We start from the raw sequence: 19,523 nt of genomic DNA, 5'->3' as shown, positions 1-19,523 counted from the left end.
AAAATGAAGGGTTCACCAGGTCAGATTGTGTTCGTTGGAAGCTGTGCAGCCTTGGTGTGAATGGAACCCATTCTGATCCTTCTCCTTGAGATTTAATTTACTTCTAGTAACAGCCCTGTGATATGAGACATGGGAACAGTATTTACCTGTGTACATGGCCATACAGTTTGCAGTGTGCTTTTTTGGACAGCATTTCACTTCTTTCCAACCCTCAGAGACAGGCAGGACAACAGCACCAAGCTGCCCGCCTTTCATAAGACAGAGGCTCGGTGACTGGCCTGAGGTCTCACAGCTGGCACGGCCAGAGGCTGGGTTCAGGGCCGGGTCTGTGAGTCCTGCTCTAGCTCCTCATGAACAAGCCCCTGCTTGCTGGGTGCTTCTCGTCAGAGTCTAAGATGAACTCCCAGCCCTGCTTCTGGGGTGTCTGTCCTTCCACTGGGGAATAGGGATCCAGTGACCCATCAGTAGCTGGGCTCGGGGATCATGGGCTATAATTGTACCTACCAGGGGATAGTGAGCTCTTTTTGCTGTCTGCCCTTGCTGTCCGCCCTTGCTGTCCAGCAATGGACAGGCTAGCCACATGCTCTGCTGTGATTCTGGGCTCCTCTCCCAGCCTGTCCTGGGTCTCCTTCGGCAGTTTGGAGCCCACCGAAGCGCTATACATCCAGTGGCAGGCAGGGGAGGTAAAAGGCAACCAGCTTTGGCTTCAAACTTCGAATCCTTGAGTTTCACTCCTAGGCTGAACAAATAACTTCATGCCTCAGTTTCCTCATCTGTGTAATGAGGACTAAAAATCCTGAATCCATCCTTGTGTGGTGGTGCATGCCTATAGTCACAGCTACTTGGGAGGCTGAGGTGGGAGAATAGATTGAGCCCAGGAAGTCAAGGTTGAAGTGCACTATGATAGTGCCTGTGAATAGCCACTCCACTCCAACCTAGGCAACATAACAAGACCCCATGTCTTAAAAAATTCCAAAGCCAGTTTGAGGCTTCATTGAGTTCCTTTATGCAAGGGCCAGACATACAAGTGCTCAATAAACAAATGGCAGCTCTCTCTCCTGTACCTTTGTAAAGCTGAACTTAGCAAACACCTGCCTTCCAGATGATCTCCTGGAAGGTGGGGTCTGTGAGCTCTGAGTCCAGGAGCCAACAGCTGCGCTCAGTACAGTCCCTGGACCCAGTAACTGGGCAGGTTCTTCCACGGCTTTTCCTTTGACACCTGACTCAGTGTGACTGCGAGGTCCTACAACTGTGGCTAGGAAAATGTGCGATGTCTCTGTTCTTGGCTTTTCCTAGTTCTCCGTGGCAGCTCAGTCCTCCAGCAGACCCCTGCATACATAAAGGTGCAAACCAACAAAATGGCGACGCTGTCCTGCGAGGCTAAAATCTCCCTCAGTAACATGCGCATCTACTGGCTGAGACAGCGCCAGGCCCCGAGCAGTGACAGTCACCACGAGTTCCTGGCCCTCTGGGATTCCACAAAAGGGACTGTCCATGGTGAAGAGGTGGAACAGGAGAAGATAGCTGTGTTTCGGGATGCAAGCCGGTTCATTCTCAATCTCACAAGCGTGAAGCCAGAAGACAGTGGCATCTACTTCTGCATGATTATCGGGAGCCCCGAGCTGACCTTCGGAAAGGGAACTCAGCTGAGTGTGGGTAAGAAGCAGGCTCAATGGTATCAATGAGCACTGAGCATCGATTGTGTGCCAGGCACGTGCCAGGCACTGGGACCACCATGCTTCAGTGTGCCCCACTCTGCAGCCGTGACTAACAGCACTGCTGCTGATAATAACAGAAAGAACACGTGGAGACTTACCCAGGCCAAGCCCCTCCAAGTGTTTACATAGCTAGCTCGCTTAATGCTGCCAACCAACCTGGAAGGTAGGTCTATTACCTAACCACTTTAGATGGGAATAAGCTGAAACTGGAAGAGATGGATCAGAGTCAGAGATGAGCATTAAGCTTCTCTTTTTTTGTTTCTTTTTATTTTTGAGACAGAGCCTCACTCTGTTGCCCAGGCTGGGGTGCAGTGGTGCAATCTTGGCTCACTACAGCCTCTGCTTCCCGGGTTCAAGTGATTCTCTTGCCTCAGCTTCCCGAGTAGCTGCGATTACAGGCATGAGCCACCATGCCTAGCTAATTTTTTGTATTTTTAGTGGAGATGAGATTTCACCATGTTGGCCAGGCTGGTCTTGAACTCCTGACCTCAAATGATCCACCCGCCTTAGCCTCCCAAAGTGCTGAGATCACAGGCGTGTGCCAACATGCCTGGCCAGGCATTATGCTTCTTATGTGGACAGGGCAGTGCTGTCCTTCAGGCCACATCAGGGACATCCGAAGCTACGGCTGGATTGGGCTGAGTCCCTTGGCCTTATAGTGGTATTAGAAATCCCCACAGAGTGTGCACACAGGGAGAGGAAGCCCTCACTGCCCTGATTTACCTACCCAGTGAGGGCATTTCTAGGGGCAGTGGAGGGGCAGGTACCCTTACATTCTCTGTGAGGGTCTATGGCTTGAACTCATACCTGAGTCAAAGGCAGTAAGGAGACAGCCAGGCCCAGCTCTGCTTGCAAACTTGCCACGCTTTCTCCCCTGGGCCTCAATGTTCTCTTCGGTGTCATGGGGCTGCTGATGGCCTGCATGACCCACTTAATCCCAGAGAAGCTGCAGACCTCTGACTTAAGTCAGCAAGTCCAGCAGACACACATTTCAAGCCACAGATGAAATTCTAAATTTTTAGTCATGTTTAAAAAAGCAAAAAGCAAGTAAAACTAATTTAAATAATATATTTAACTCAATTTATTAACTGTATTTTCATCTGTTATTGCTGAAATATTTTACATTCATTTTTCATACTAAGTGTTCAGTGAGCATTTTACATAAAACATATGGCTCATCTCGATTCAGACTGGCTACATTTCACGTGCTCAGCAGCACCTGCAGTGAGTGGCCACCGTATTGGAAAGAAGGCATTTAGCTATGGATGGGGAGGGATTGTGGTGGTAACCCTTACCACCTGGCTCTGGCTCTAGCCCCACCTCCAGCTTGGCCCAAGGCTGGAGCCAAACCCCTCCAGGGCTCCCACTGCCCTGCTTCCTGCTCACCTGAGGGCACTAAAAGCCACAAGGAGACCCAGAAATTAGACCACCCAGTGTGAGGAAGTGCAGGGGCAGCTGGGGACAGCAGCACGATTAGGAAGACACAAACCAAAGTAATGCCTCGCCACCTCATGCCAGCCTGGAGGGACTATTGCAGGCAAGAAGCTGAGGCATCCCTTTGCGTGGGGGTCCACTGATTTTCATATTGAAAAATGGACTTCGGGAGTTTGGGAGTTTGGGGTTTGGGGTTTGGGTTTTGGCGTTGGCTTATTGTTTTTGCCTCTGTAAGCCCCACACCTTTCCACTCATGAGATTTCAGGGTCTGAGAAGGTGGAGGGTGGAATAAGCACAGTTAGTTTCCAGAGCTTCCCACCACCTCCACCCCAACCCTACTCACTCCTTACTTCTGTATTTCCAAACCCCAGACACCTCCCAGCACTGCAGGAATGTCAATGCCTCTTTACAGCGCTGGCTTGCAACCAAACCTGCTTCTCCCCAGGGCTTGCAATGAGATCTTCTTCAGAACCAAAACCCAGCTTCTCACCCAAGAAAGGCCTTTTAGAGGACAAAGCTGGGATGGTTGAGAAAGTGTTTGGGGAAAGACAGAGCCTTTTTCAGGCCCTTAAGTATATCATGGGCTCAAAGTTATATTCCTTTTAAGGACGGAGAGGGAGAGATTAAACTGGGGGCTCAGGAGGAATCCAGGGGGACCTGGCTCTAGGCAAGATGAATTTAAAACAGAACAGTCCCCCAACCTGAGTCTCCCACCAGACCCAGGCTGTGGTGCCCAGACAAGGCACTGAGGGCCTAAAGAGCTGGCTCCCCTCTGGGCTTACTATGGACCATCTGAGAGACGTCCCTGCTTCCTCGAATAGAAAATAAGTCAAACAGAACTACTTCTAGGGCCATGAGGAATAAAGGAGGCAACACTCCCAACAGAAGGCCAGGCTCCTTGCATGCTCTCCAAGACCCTGCTGATGACAGTTTTCCTCTTACAATAGTTGCCCTTGACTCTCTGATGACCTAGGGCCTTGGGTGGACCTAAAGTGTTCAACTTTATGTCACAAAACCTTTGTACATGAGGTAGTGTGGCAGAATGAGAAGCACAGGTTCTAGAATCAAAGCCTTTTGGTGCAGATCCTGGCTCAGCAGCCTGTGACTGTCTAACTTTGGGCACATTATTTCAGCTCTCTGAGCCTAGGCTTCCTCCTGGGTAAAATGGGGACAATAGTGCCTGCCCCAAAAGTTGTTGTGTTCAGTAAACTTATGCGGAAAGGCTCAGCACTGCTCCCTGCACATGGTTGGAGCTTAGTGCACGTTCATTCTAGTTGCTTCTTCCCGTCAATGTCTTGAAGCAGACAAACAGCGTGTTTTCTCCACTTTTCAGAGGAGGCTCAGAGAGGTGAGGGGCTAAAATGTCTACTTCTATACAGAAGATGCCAGCCCAAAAATGACTGATCTGTGGGCTTCCCCTGCCTGTCTTCCCACCCCCCAACCTTTTTTTTTTTTTTTTTTTGCGACGGAATCACTCTGTCACCCAGGCTGTAGTGCAGTGGCATGATCTCGGCTCACTGCAAGTTCTGCCTCGCTGGTTCAAGTGATTCTCCTGCCTCAGCCTCCCAAGTAGCTGGGATTACAGGCACGTGCCACCACACCCAGCTAATTTTTGTTTTTTTAGTAGAGACGGGGTTTTGCCATGTTGACCAGGCTGCTCTTGGACTCCTGACCTCAGGTGATCCGCCCACCTAGGCCTCCCAAAGTGCTGGGATTATAGGTGTGAGTCACCGTGCCCAGCCTTAATATTTCTTTTCTTTTCTTTTTTTTTTTTTCTGTCCCCCTGAACCTAGAGCTTAGGTTCATGGTGTCTTCTTACTCCCTGTTCTACCATTTTGGAGAAAATCAGTGCAGAGAGGTCTGTTTCCTCAACCCACAAAGGCAAGGGTTGGACTCTGGCCAACAGCGCCCCCTTCATCCCCAGCAGGCGTCAGAGCCACAGCTATGTACCTTTGTTCTGGGTGCCAGCTTGCTGCCCTGTCCCAACACTTCAGCAGGGGTCAGTGGGTTAGAATGAAGGAGAGGGGTGACCCATCCAGGAGTCAGGACAGGGGCTTGGGGTCCCAACACAGCACTCACCACTTGGGGCTGCAGGGGCCATCTCCCCTTGTCTCTGGCATTCACCTTTGAAATTAAAGTTTGAGACTGAAGTTCTCCTAGCTCTGATATTATATATATATATTTTAGGGTCACCTGAGAAGGAAAACAAATCCCCAGATATGACACCTGCTTGGTACTGTACATGCAGAAAAGGGCACCCCCTCCCTTCCATGAACTTTCTCCACGTGCTTAGAGATTGCCGAGTTGGGCGGAGGGTCTGGTTGTGCCAAAGCCTGGGCGATCCAGCCCTGGGGCACAAGGTCTTCAGCCAGGTGGAGCCACGTCTACGGAATCTTTTTTTGGACACACTGTCCCTTTAATTCTCAGATAATCCTAAGAAGGAGGTGGCAATTATCATTTCAGCAGATGAGGAAATCAAGGCACAGAAAAGTACTATGACTTGTCCCAAATCACACAGTGGTTAATCAGGAGTGTAGGTCGGCTGGGAGCAGTGGCTCGTGCCTGTAATACTAGCACTTCAGGAGGCCAAGGCGGGTGGATCATCTGAGGTCAGGAGTTCAAGACCGGCCTGGCCAACATGGTGAAACCCCATCTCTACTAAAAATACAAAAAATTAGCCGAGTGCAGTGGCACGTGCCTGTAATCCCAGCTACTATGGAGGCGGAGGCAGGAGAATCACTTGAACCCAAGAGGCAAATGTTGCAATGAGCCAAGATCATGCCACGGTGCTCCACCTGGGCTACAGAGCGAGACTTCATCTCACAAAAAACAAAAACAAAACAAAAAAAAAAAATCAGGGATGTGGGCTCTGCTCAGGTCTGTGTGGCTTCCTCTCTCCAGGACACCAAGCTGAACCCCATCCCTAGGCCCCCACCCCTTTCCCAACATCTGAGAACTGAGAAAGCAGATCAAATATTCTACTGCTATGTGTCCTTCAGGCCCTGTAGCAGCCTGGGGAACAGTCATAAGGACCTCAGTACTTGGATGTAAGACAAATTTTGTTCATTTGTTCATTCGTTTGTTCTTGAGACAGGGTCTTGGTCCGTCGCCCAGGCCAGAGTACAGTTGCGTGATCATGGCTCACTTTAGCCTTGACTTCCCAGGCTCAGGTGATCCTCTCACTTCAGCCTCCTGGGTAGCTGGGACTATCGGCATGTGCCACCAAGCCTGGCTAAACTTTTTATTTTTTGTAGAGAGGGGGTTTCACCATGTTGCCCAAGCTGGTCTCAACCTCCCGGGCTCAAATGATCTCTTGCCTTGGCCTCTGGAAGTGTTGGGATTCCAGGCATGAGCCACTGCGCCCGGCCATAAGACAAAGTTTTGTCTTTGAGTCCACCTGGTGTTCCCCTGGCTAAGATATGTGTCTTGCTTTCTTTCTGTAGTTGATTTCCTTCCCACCACTGCCCAGCCCACCAAGAAGTCCACCCCCAAGAAGAGAGTGTGCCGGTTACCCAGGCCAGTGACCCAGAAAGGTGAGTTCCCTATCCCTCTGCACCCTCAGAAACAAGGCAGACGTCCTCTCGACCTCCCTCCCTCCCCTCCTTCCTTCCCCAGGCACTTTCCAAGTGTTAACTCTAGAGCCTATCTCCCTGGCCCAAGCTAGGGTCAGAAAGGATGCTGAGTGTGACAGCAACTCACAGTCTCATGGGACACAGACTCGTAAACTGCTACTGGACAAAGCTTAATGGAGGCGATCTCCACCCACACACCTGCACACAAATGTCCACAGCTTCATTATTCATACTAGCCAAAAGTAGAAACTACCCAAACATCCACCAGCTAATGAATAGATTAACAAAATATGGTATATTTATTATCGTGGAATATTGTTTGGTCATAATAAAGAATAAAGTGAAAGAAGCCAGTCACAAAACTCCATATACTATATGATTCCATGATTATGGAATATTCAGCATATGACCCTCTGTAGAGACAGAATGTAGATTGGTGGCTACCTAAGGCTGGGGGCTTGAGAAAGAAATGGGGAGTGATTCCTAATGGATATAAGGTTTCTTTTTAAGGGAATTTAAATGTTCTAAAATTACATTATGAAAATGGTTGCACAAGTCCATGACATTGTACACTTTAAACAAGGGGACTTTATATGTAAATTATAACTCAATAAAGCTGTTAACAAGCAAAAAATCTACTCAAGGGGCCAGCACTTTAAACTTTTCCAGTTTTGGCCAGATGTGGTGGCTCACACCTGTAATCCCAGCACTTTGGGAGGCCAAGATGGGCAAATCACCTTGAGCTCAGGAGTTAGAGGCCAGCCTGGGCAACATGGTGAAAGTCTGTCTCTACGAAAATATTAAAAAATTAGCTGGGCATGGTGACACATGCCTGTAGTCCCAGCTACTCAGGAGGCTGAGGTGGATGCCTTGAGCCTGGGAGGTGGAGATTGAAGTGAGCCAAGATCCTGCCACTGCACTCCAGCCTGGGTGATAGAGCCAGACCCTGTTTCAAAAAAAAGGTTTCCAGTTTTAATACCTAACAGAGGACCTAATACATAGTATGTGCTTGTTCATGAATACATGCTTGTTTGCAAATGAACACATTTGCTTCTCTATGCTACACCAGACACCTCAGCTGGAGTGTACGCACATACACACACACACAGACACACATGCCCACGCACATGCTTTCCTTAAACCCATCAGCCCAAACGTGTTTCTGGAAAAATACTGACCTCAGCCCAGCAAAAGCCACTGGTGACAAACAGAAAGTGCCATCTGCTGCTACCCAGAGAACAAACCACAAGCAGCCCCAGGAGCACTGCCTTGCACTGCTCAGTTTGCTTTGTCTTAAAAGTTTTAAGTACCAGAAATTATCGAGGAGGGTACTGAATAGGATCTGGGAGACCGGAGTGGCAAGCTGCCATCACATGAGGTCACAGTAAAAAGAAAATCAGAACCAATGTACAGAAGAGTAAAGTCTTAAGAAGCTTAAGAGTGACCTTATTTTATAAAGTCCCATGCCCTGACCCCTTCACCTAAATGATTTCAGGCAAACTACAATAAAAAGGATGTAAAATGCAAATACAATAGAGCCACTAAGATGAGGGTGCAAGAACTGGCTGTGTACTATGGCTCTGGAGAACCCAGCAACATCAGTTTAAACAAAGGGAAGACCCCAAGTTGTATGGCACCCCAACCCCGGTGATAGAAAGAAACAACCTGGCACAAAAGAGGAAACCTTCATCCTAGTGCTAAATTCTAGGAGCCATCTGCCCCATTCATCTTCATGTAAGGACAGCTGAATGATGGCACACTCAGTCATACTTTTATAAATAATGGCAAAAACAAAGAGCTTCAAATTTCTTGCATAATTTCTTTTCTTTCTTTCTTTTCTTTTTCTTTTTTTCTTTTTTTTTTGAAACGGAGTCTCACTCTATTGCCCAGGCTGGAGTGCATTGGTGTGATCTCAGCTCATTGCAACTTCCGCCTCCCAGGTTCAAGTGATTCTCCCGCCTCAGCCTCTGGAGTAGGTGGGATTACAAGTGCCCACCACCAAGCTTGGCTAATTTTTGTATTTTTAGTAGAGGCAGGGTTTCACCATGTTGGCCAAGTTGGTCTTGAACTCCTGACTTCAGGTGATCCACCTGCCTTGGCCTCCCAAAGTGCTGGGATTACAGGCGTGAGCCACTGTGTCTGGCCTCTTGCATTGTTTCTTGTACCAACCCTCAGTAAAATCCCATGGCAAAATGCATACCAAACATTAATAGGTTATTAAGAATAACCCGGATGTGTGTGAAGGTGGCCAAGTGGAGCGGGGGTAAGGATGGGTATGGGGAAAGTAGGTGGATGTTACACTGAGGAGAGCGGCCCTGGGTCAGTGTAGCCTAGTGGCAAGTCAGACAGGCCTAGGTCTGAATCTCTGTCTACTACTACCTGTACTATTAGACATTGAATAGATGATTCAGCCTCTATGAACCTCTGTTTCCTCGTCTGTAAAACAGGGATGCAGGATTAAATGAGATGCAATTATACACCAGGCACTAAGAGCTTGTGGGGCATCCACACAGACCTCAAAGCCTGTTATCATGAATGAAACCCATAGGGCCACTAAGAAGGGGTCGCCCCTGAGGCTTAGGGCTGTTTCTGAGACAACACCCTTAGGTGCTGGGGGACCATTTCTAAACCACGGACTCAGGAGCAGAGTGCGAATCCAGAGCTCGGGAGACCCTGAGGCCCCAGCAAGATGAGGAAGGCTGGGCTGGGGGTGTCGCTGGTGTGGATCTGTCGAACAGCCCCTTACTCAAGCACGTTATTTGTGGCAGCAGCTTTTCCTGGAGAGTCACATTTTGGATGGGAGACAATGCTTCAGAGGAGACCTATAGCTACATCGCTGGCCTCCACAGTGGTCTTAACCATGACCTCTTCTCAGGAAGGAGCCCTGCTGCCCTGTACATCCCTGTGACCTGCACCCACCTCCATTACAGTTTTTAAAAACTTAGTTGAGCCGGGTGTAGTGGCTCACGCCTGTAATCCCAGCACTTTGGGAGGCGGTAGGGGAGGGGTGCGGATCACCTGAGGTCAGGAGTTCGAGACCAACCTGACCAACATGGCAAAACCCTGTCTCTACTGAAAACACAAAAATTAGCCAGGCATTGTGGTGGGCACCTGTAATCCCAGCCACTCAGGAGGCTGAGGCAGGAGAATTGCTTGAACCCAGGAGGCAGCGGTTGCAGTGAGCCAAGATCAAGCCATTGCACTCCAGCCTGGGTGACAGAGCAAGACTCCATCTCAAAAAAACAAAAAACAAAAACAAAACCTTAGTTGAGATATAATTTGCATACTGCAAAGTTCGCCCACTTTAAGCATACAAACTCAATGATTTTGGGTAAATTTACCAAGTTGTGCAATCATTACCATAATCTAGTTTTAGAAGGTTTCCATCACCCCAGTAAGATTCCCGGTGCTTGTTCACAGCTCATCCCCGTTCCCAGCCCCTGGCAGCCACTAATCTACCGTCTGCCTTTGCAGATTTGCCTCTCAGGGACATTTCGTAGAAGTGAAATCGCACACCATGGGCTCTTTCCTGCTTGACTTCTTTCACTTAGCACCATGTTTTGAGGTTCATCCAGGTTGGGGGAACAAATAGGAGGTGAGAGGGAGCCCAGCAGATGCCCTCAGCATCTCAGAGGGGCCACTCATCCAGCCTCCCACTCAGTGTGTGAATCTCTTCTCCACATCCCAGCCATCCAGCCTTGGCTTGTTCCCCTCCAGCGACAGTGGGCTCCCTCCCATGTAGCAGCCTCCTCCCTTCCCTCCCACACCTTTCATGCCTTCATGCAGCTGAGGTGGGACCCACAGGGGGTTGGAACTCGAAGGATCTGTGTCCACACCCTGGTCCTGCATTTTAGTAGCTGGGTGACCTTGGGCATATAATTTAACCTTTTTGAATCTTGTTTTTTTTTGAACTGTGAGATGAGATAAAAATAATGGCAAGCCGGGTGCAGTGGCTCACTCCTGTAGTCCCAGCACTTTGGGAGGCCAAGGCAGGCAGATCATGTAAGGTCGGCAGTTTGAGACCAGCCTGGCCAACATGGTGAGACCCGTCTCTACTAAAAATACAAAAATTAGCCGGTCATGGTGGCGGGTGCCTGTAATCCCAGCTACTAAGGAGGCTGAGGCAGGAGAATCGCTTGAACCCAGGAGGTGGAGGTTTCGGTGAGCCCAGATCTCGCCATTGCATTCCAGCCTGGGCAACAAGAGCAAAACTCTGTCTCAAAAAATAAAATAAATAAATAAATACAAATAAAAAATTGCCAATACCTTTCTTCCTCACGAGATGGGAGTTTGTATTTAGTATGTACTTAGCATATACGTATTCAGTAAAAATTCTCTCTCTTCCTTGACATCCACAATGCTTTCTGATTTTCCGAACCTCAAGCCCAAATCTGCAGCCTTGCCCTTTCACCCATGGGCCCTGGTTCTGCCCCTCAGCTACTCAAGGGACCAGCCACAGGGGCCTGAAGGGTGTCAGAGAAGGATTTGGGGCATTGATAGTGTAAAGTGTGCTGTTTAAATAGCACACAAAATGGACAAAGGAACAGATAGTCAACTCATAGAAGAAAAATCATACAAGTTCCCAATATATGAAAATAGGCCAAAGGTCATAAGTAATGAGGGAATTTAAGTGAAATAACATTTTCCCCCACTTGACAGGAAAAAGTAAAACATTTTGATGATATCAATGGTCAGCAGGGTGCACTATTGGTGGGTGGGGACGGAAGTCAGTGTCACCTTTTAGGGAGGCATTTGACAGTATCTGTCACAATTTAAAATGGGCAAAGTCTGTGGTTTAGTAGCTCCCGTTCTCAGTATTTACCTCAGGAAGGCATCTTTGTAAGGAAATACACACGATGTTTTCTGCAGAGTTATTTGTAAAAGTAAAACACAGGAAACGACAAAAAATGCCCACTGATGACGAGTAACTCATGATACATCCATACTCTCTGCTGGAAAAAAGAACACATTGATTAAGTGAAGGAAAAAAGGCACGTTGAAAAAGTGAAGGTACAAAAGAACAATTTGTACAGTATAATCTGCTGTATATATTTTAAAATACTATATGTATTTAAGGCCAGGCATGGTAGCTCACACCTGTAATCCCAGCACTTTGGGAGGCCAAGGCAGGTGGATCACTTGAGGCCAGGAGATCAAGACCATCCTGGCCAACATAGTGAAACCCCATCTCTACTAAAAATACAAAAATTAGCCGGGCTTGATGGTGAGCGCCTGTAATCCCAGCTACTTGAAAGGCTGAGGCAGGAGAATCACTTGAATCCCCAGAAGGCAGAGGTTGCAGTGAGCCAAGATTGTGCCACTGTGCTCCAGCCTGGGCAACAGAGTGAGATTCTGTGTCAAAACAAACAAAGAAACAAACAAATACACCCTATATGTATCTATAAAAATTACATAGGCATGGAAAGAGAAAGTTACTAAATTATCAATGGTGATTAATTCTGTGAAGGAGCAAAGATGTCAGGGAGCACTCTAATCCTATATTTAAATTTCTTACAATGAAAATATATTCAGCTATTTCTTGTGAAATTAAAAGTTTTAAACATAAATAGTAAAAGACTCATTACCAGGAATAAAAATTATCTACCTCTTAAAAATTTGGATGTGGGACATGAAATTTTATATATAAAATGATTTCAATGATGTTTAAAGTGCTTACAAAGACTAGACGATGACCGGACATGGTAGCTCACGCCTGTAATTCCATCACTTTGGGAGGCCAAGGTGGGTGGATTGCTTCAGGCCAGGAGTTTGAGACCAGCCTGGCCAACATGGTAAAACCCTGTCTCTTCTAAAGATACAAAAATTAGCCAGGCGTGGTGGCACATGCCTGTAATCCCAGCTACTCGGGAGGCTAAGAACGAGAATCGCTTGAACCTAGGAGGCGGAGGTTGCAGTGAGCTGAGAACACACCACTGCACTCCAGCCTGGGTGATGGAGCAAAACTCTGTCAAAAAAAAAAAAAAAAAAAAAGACTTGAGGAAAAATACATTATATCAAAATGCAAATAGTGGTATTCTCTGGGAGGTGGGACTTCCAGTTGATTTTTTTCCTCCTTGTATTGTTCTGTGTGTCTTATGCAGAAAAATGTTCAGTGTTGAACACATGTCACGTGTGTTTTTTCCAGGCCCACTTTGTAGCCCCATCACCCTCGGCCTGCTGGTGGCTGGCGTTCTGGTTCTGCTGGTTTCCCTGGGCGTGGTCATCCACCTGTACTGTGAGTTGTCTCCTCTTGGGTCATCGGGTGTCCCTGTTTGTTGTTTGAAGTGTTCCTGGGATATTTTCTTCTCCAGGGGAGCAGAGCAGGTGGCAGCCTGGTGGGAATGTGCCTCAGAGAACCTATGGTATTTCCGGAGGTCGTTCTTGACCTGGGGCTACATAGCCAAAACCAAAGACCACCCTGTCCCTGGAGTCAGACAAACCTGGGTTTGAGTGCAATGTGGCTATTTCCCAATCCAGTACCCTGGTCTCTCTGAGCCTTGGCTGCCTCAGATGGGCGTAGGATATTACCTACCTCCCAGAGTTGCTGCTTGTAAATTCTTGCCCCAAGTGCCTGGCACCCGGCATGTGTCAGTAAGTGGGAACTCATGTGAGCAGTTGAGACCAAAGCCCAGTGCCCAGAAAAGATTGCCTATGAGGTTTGTGTTGCATTGCTGAAAGCTAGAAATCCTCTCTACGCCACCGATATTGATGAGGCTGTCGGAAACTCAGAAATGACTGCTGCTCCCAGCCACCCCAGAGACGGGACTGTCTCCTTCTATGGCCCCCACCCCAAGCTCTGCGTAGCACTGGGTTCACAAGAAAGACGGGGAGCCAGAGGAGAGGCGCATGGCTGCCCTAGAGCCCAGAGCCCAAAGTCCACCCCGGTTCTTCAGCTCACCTGTGCCACTTCGAGCAAGCCCCTTCCCCTCTTTGTGATTCTATAAAATGGGCAGGTGGGACAGCAGGGGCATGAACTAGATCTGTGGCTCTTAACTTTTGTAGGTCACAGACCCCTTTGAACATACGATGAAAATAATGGACCTCTCCCCACAGAAATGTACCCAGGTGCATACTTTTGCCTACAAATTCTTCCCCACAAAGGGGTCAATGTACCCCATTCTAAGAACCCCATAAATTTCAGTGGCTTGCAAACTCTTTTGATCAAGGAAGGACCTCATTGGTAAAATATTTTGAAGCACATTTAGTAATATGCATAAAATATTAAATAAGCGAATACAGCAGCAGTTGGCTGGATTTACTTATTTAATATATTATGTGTGTTATGTTATTAAATGTATGTTATTAAATATGCTTCAAAAATAAAAAGTAAGCTGGATATAGGGGCAAGTGCCCATACTCAAGAGGCTGAGGAGGGAGGATCACTTGAGCCCAGGAGTTCAAGTCTAGCCTAGACAACATAGTAAGACCGCATTCCTAAAAAAAAAAAAAAATCAAAATCAAAAGTAATAAAGGCTGAAATACAAATGTAAATAGATATGCTTTTATTTTCCTCCTAACTCCCAATGGGAAATCTCACCCTGTGAGTGCACTTGCCCAAGCCTGAGACTGCCTGTGTGTGGGAACTTTCGTGTCTGACCTGCTGTGAAGGGCGAGCAGGTGTGTTTAAAGACACAGACTCTGCGGCTGATTAATTGAGTTTGAATTCCAGCTTTCCCACTTACTAGCTGCATGACTTTGGGCATGTTATCCGGTAACTCACTCACTCTGTGTCTCAGTTGCTCCACATATTAAATGGAGATCTTAAAAGTAGTATCCAACTCAGGTTTTCAGTGAGCATTAAGGGGATTAAAATGTGTAAAGTGTTTGGGCCAAGGTCTGGGACCAGGGAGGTGGGCTGAGGTGTCACCTGCCCCTGTGACCATCCTACCTGGCCTCTGGGGCTCAGTGTGGTGACCCACAGCCCACACTGACTGGCGCCCTTGCTTTCCTCTTCCAGGCCGGCGGAGGAGAGCCCGGCTTCGTTTCATCAAACAGTAAGTGTGTGATTTGGGCGTGGCCCTGGGTTCCTCAGCCCCAGCTGCAGCTTGCAGCCTCTATCTGCAGCAAGGAGCCAAAGTCAGACCTCGTCTTCCAAAGATCATAGACTCGGCCAGACATGGTAGCACACACCTGTAGTCCCAACTACTCAGGAGGCTGAAGCAGGAGGATCACTTGAGCCCAGGAGTTTAAGGCTGCAGTGAGCTATGATAGTACCACTGCACTCCAGCCTGGGCAAAAGAGCGAGACCCCATCTAAAAAAAAAAGTCACACACTGTATAAATAGATGGGATGATAGAATTCAGGAACCGAAGAGATAACCTAAACAAACAAACAAACAAAAACCTGACCAATAACTTAAATGTATTTCAAGAACATTCTTAGCTCTCCTGAGGAGAGCAATCAGACTTTGCATGCACAGAATACTACAGGGTATCCCAAACTCATCCCATCTGTTATTTCATCCCACCTACTATTTCATCCCCCCTATTATTTCATCCCCTTGGTTCTGTGTGAGATAAGGGGTTATCACCCTCATTTTACAGATAAATGGAGAGACTACTGGAATCGGATTTGAAGACCAGCCTCTTCCACCAGCCATTGCTTTCCTTCCCTAGGAGCTGCCTTTGTCCCACCTGCTGCCCTCGACCCCATCTGGGTCCCAGGAATTGGCAGAGTCACATTACACTCTTGGGACCCACTGAGCTGAGAAAGCTCCTATACTTTCCCTGGGCTGGGCTGGGACCTTTAGTGGTGGCCATTTAACCACCACTTTTGCAAGTTGCTTTGCCCTGGTAGGGCAGTGACATTATGTATTTGGTCTTTCATGAGGCTGTTGGAAGCAATCGTGGGCCGGGGCAGCATTCCTGCATTTGATTTTTGTTCCTCAAAACAGAGACTGTTTCACGTCTGCTTATCCAGTTAATTACATTTGATCCTCAGAGCAACCCTCTCTATATAGAAATGTTTGGGGGAGCAAAAGTACATACCTCTAAATTGAAGAGGGCAACAGGGTCTCTTGCTCGAGAGCTCTGGCTTTAGGCGGAGACAGAGCTGGGTTTGAATCCCATCTGCCAGTCACCAACCATGTGACAGTCAGCGAGTCACTTTACCTCGGTAAGCCTCGGATTTCTCATCTGTAAAATGAGCTAACAGTGCCAATCTCACGGTCAGTGTGAGGACTCTCTGGGGTATTATCCTTAAAGCATGTGGCCCCAGGCCCCTGGAGTCAGAGCACAAACTCAAGTCACTTCAGTGAATTCAACTCTGGAAGTGCAACAACGGACAAATAAAATGTACTTTTAAATACTCTAAAATTGGAAATAGCCACATACATCCGTATTATGATATGCTCTGCATTGTTGTACACATTATATTTATATCGAGAGTTGCTTAAACATGCCTGCTGGATTTTATGGGCAATTTTCAATGATATTTTAATTGTGTACAATTTTCACCTTGTGTGTTGGATTTAGACGCTGCCCCCTACCCAAGAGATAATAACTTGAGTATAGCTGTCTCAGGCCAGACCTCTAGAAAGTTCCATTCAAGGCCGCGTGCAGTGGCTCACTCCTGTAATCCCAGCACTTTGGGAGGCCAAGGTGGGCAGATCGCCTGAAGTCAGGAGTTTGAGACCAGCCTAGCCAACATGGTGAAACCTCATCTCTACTAAAAATACAAAAAATTAGCTGTGCGTGGTGGCAGGCACCTGTAATCCCAGCTACTCGGGAGGCTGAGGCAAGAGAATCACTTGAACCCAGGAGGCAGAGGTTGCAATGAGAAGAGATCGCGCCATTCCGCTGCAGCCTGGGCAACGAGAGTGAAACTCTATCTCAAAAAGAAAAAGTTCCACTCAAAATCTCTCCCATGGTGACCTTTCATGTAAAATAAGTCCCTCTCTGGGTACTAACTGTGGTCTGGGTCTGTCCCCATCCCTTCATTTTAACTTGCTCCCTAGTGATCTGATGCCAGTTTTGGGGGTGTTGGATGCAGGACCTCATGCTTTCGCAAGCCCAGGATCAGCTTGAGGCAGGGAAGGGGCACTGGGTGGTCATGGGGGGACCCTGAGCCCTTCTCACTCTCTTCGTTTCAAACAGACACTCTTTTCTATTGTCTGGGTTTACACTTACCTGTAACATGTCATTTGAACAAAAGGGTTTGTGACTTTTAAAAAGTTTGAAAAGCACCTCTGGTTTTCCTCTCATGATCCAGGCACGGAGGAAGTAGCCCCTGGTGCTCACAGGTCTGAGTTGCGATTTGAGGTACTTGTTCCCCAGCCTCTAACTGTCCTTAGAAAATCATCCCATCCGCAGGTTAATTTCTTCTGGCCCCTTGATATAAATTTGTGATTCTCTTAGATTATCTTAGAGGTACTACAGGAAGTAATGCAATTCAAAGCCACGGTTCTTTGAGCTGCAGTTTTGTTTTGTTTTGTTTGTTTTTTAGCCTTAACAATCTTTTTAATGACTAACATGGGCCCTAGAAACATACTAACAAAAAACTCGGCCCCAGGCCACTTGGAGTAGAACTCTGCATTCTCATTTGCCATTTGTCTCTGTTACAGGAAATTCAATATCGTTTGCCTGAAAATACGTGGTTTCACAACTTGCTGTTTTTTTCAGGTTTTACAAATGAGCAGAGAATACGGTTTTGGTGTCCTGCTACAAAAAGACATTGGTCAGTAATGAGCACGATGTGGAAAAAGGAGAGAGGGGACACATTCGACCCTGGAGAGTTCACTGGCTACTGAAGCTGCCTGCTTTTCACTGCTGCAAGGCCTTTCTGTGTGTGACGTGCATGGGAGCAACTTGTTCGTGGGCCATCGGGAATACTAGGGAGAAGGCTTCATTGCTCCCAGGGCACTTCACAGAGTGTGCTGGAGGACTGAGTAAGAAATGCCGCCTATGCCACCGCTTCCAGCTCCTGAGCCTTCCCTGAGCTGGGACCTATAGTGGTGGCTGTTCAGCCACCATCTTTGCAAGTTGCTTTGTCCTGGTAGGGCAGTAACATTGGGTCCTGGGTCTTTCATGGGGTGATGCTGGGCTGGCTCCCTCTTGGTCTTCCCAGGCTGGGGCTGACCTTCCTCACAGAGAGGCCAGGCGCAGGTTGGGAATGAGGCTTGCTGAGAGGGGCTGTCCAGTTCCCAGAAGCCATGTCAGTCTCTGAGGGCTTCCATTGGGGCTGGGAACTTGTGGGTTTGAGGATAGGAGTTCACTTCGTCTTCCACTTGTAAGTTTCTCAGCTCCCATTTCTACTCTCCCATGGCTTAATTCTTCTTTCATTTTCTGCTCTTTTTATACAAATGTCTTAGTTGTACAAATAAAGTCCCAGGTTAAAGATAACAAACGGCTCCTGTGACATAAATGTGTAGAAGCCCATCTACAGCAAAGACATCAATGCTCAGTGGAACAGAAACCATAAGGATAAAATTTGTACATCCTCCTGTTACACCTGAGATCCTCATTTGCCCAACATTGTAGGTGTAGAGAGTCCTAGAGAGGCTAGGAAGTGCCCAGGGCACCCAGAGCCAGGCTTCAGGTGCCTCGGGCCCATCTCCCGGCCCACTCCCAAGCTGAACTAGCACTTGTTCATTTCTACCATGGGATGAACCCCAGGGATCCCTGGCCTCAAGTCAGGCACCAAAGAGAAGGTAGGAGGCATGAGGGGTTCTGTTATATGTCCCTTCATTTTCTTATTGATTCTTAGCCTTAACTGTTGGACAAGGAAAAAGCAAGGAGAAAGTGCTGAGCAGGAGTGGAGAGTGGAGAGCAGGACCTCGTCCCTGGGTTTGAAAAAGTGCCTGAATCCCATCTTAGCCGCCCCCTACCTAAGCTTTAGCAGCCTAGGAGCTATTGCACCATAAAACACTGCAACCTGAGGCTGCATTAACAGAAGTACCATGTCCAGGGCCAAGGAGAATCCCATCTCACCTGCTTTTCCTGGCCAGCTCAAAGAAGGACATTTACAAATCAGGTTATGTTCAGAGATCTGTGGCAGCCACAGAATGTAAGAAATGTTACAAAAAAAAAAACAGGAAAGGAAAAACAACCTGGGGAGGGGTAGTATGGCCTTCTCGGGGCATCTGGGGTGCGGTCGCAGCAGAACGAGATGTGGTGGGTGGAGTTAGAAGGGCATAGATGCAGTGTTACTGGAAGGAGGGCCTTGAGTGTAAGTTGTCCAGGTCCTTGGCGTTTTGAACAAAGAATTGGACAAAACACACAAAGTCACAAAGGAATAAAAGCATCAAAAGCAGGAATTTATTGAAGTGAGAAAGCACTCCCCAGGGTGGAAGTGGGCCCTAAGCAGGCGGCCCATGGTCCCAATTGCAAGGTTTTCTGGGTTTTAAGTACCCCTTTTGAGGTCCCTGTCGGCTACCCCTTATCTAGATGAAGGATTTGGTCCGTGGCTAATGAAAGGCTGAGGTGAATTGACGCCCTATGTGGATGAAGGGATGGCCCAATGGCCTGTGGTCAATCCAGGGCAGTCTCCCTTTCCGTCTGAGATAAGGTGGAAGCGGGAGGGTTGTAGAGAGAGTAGCCTTTGAGCCTTGGTTACTCAGTGTGGGGAGATGGGATTTTTCCTTTTGGTTTACGTTAATTGGTCTTAGATGCCCTGCCCCCAGACCCAGGTGTTTTGCTTTTGATCCAGCTTTGAGAAATCAGCACAAATTGGCCTCAAGATTCCCTGCCCCCAGACGTACGTGTTTCTCCTTGATTCAGCACGAATTGGCCTTAGATTCCCTGCCCCCAGAACCTAGTCTCCTGCCTCAGCAGGAGGTGCTCAAAAGAAGCAAAAGCTCCGC

General features: G+C 47.8%; 1 protein-coding gene across 3 annotated transcripts in view; it reads left to right on the top strand.

The window, feature by feature from the left end:
• CD8B (CD8b molecule) overlaps positions 1-19,523 on the top strand; it is a 47,053-nt gene that overhangs the window by 2,308 nt on the left and 25,222 nt on the right. Inside the window, exons 2-6 of one of the 3 annotated variants that reach the window (XM_023194903.2) lie at positions 1,297-1,656; positions 6,596-6,685; positions 12,870-12,959; positions 14,682-14,718; positions 17,344-18,063. In XM_023194903.2, coding sequence (XP_023050671.1) covers positions 1,297-1,656; positions 6,596-6,685; positions 12,870-12,959; positions 14,682-14,718; positions 17,344-17,356 — 590 coding nt within the window. In that variant the 3' untranslated portion in view covers positions 17,357-18,063. Of the gene's footprint in view, positions 1-1,296; positions 1,657-6,595; positions 6,686-12,869; positions 12,960-14,681; positions 14,719-17,343; positions 18,064-19,523 lie in introns of those variants that run through there. The other 2 variants (XM_023194904.2, XM_023194905.2) reach the window with 2 other exon arrangements.

The sequence above is a fragment of the Piliocolobus tephrosceles genome, chromosome 15, assembly GCF_002776525.5.
Source record: "Piliocolobus tephrosceles isolate RC106 chromosome 15, ASM277652v3, whole genome shotgun sequence".
In the NCBI taxonomy this organism is placed as follows: Eukaryota; Metazoa; Chordata; class Mammalia; order Primates; family Cercopithecidae; genus Piliocolobus; species Piliocolobus tephrosceles.
The sequence above is the reverse complement of the archived record's forward strand: the minus strand, read 5'-3'. Positions and strand labels throughout refer to the sequence as shown.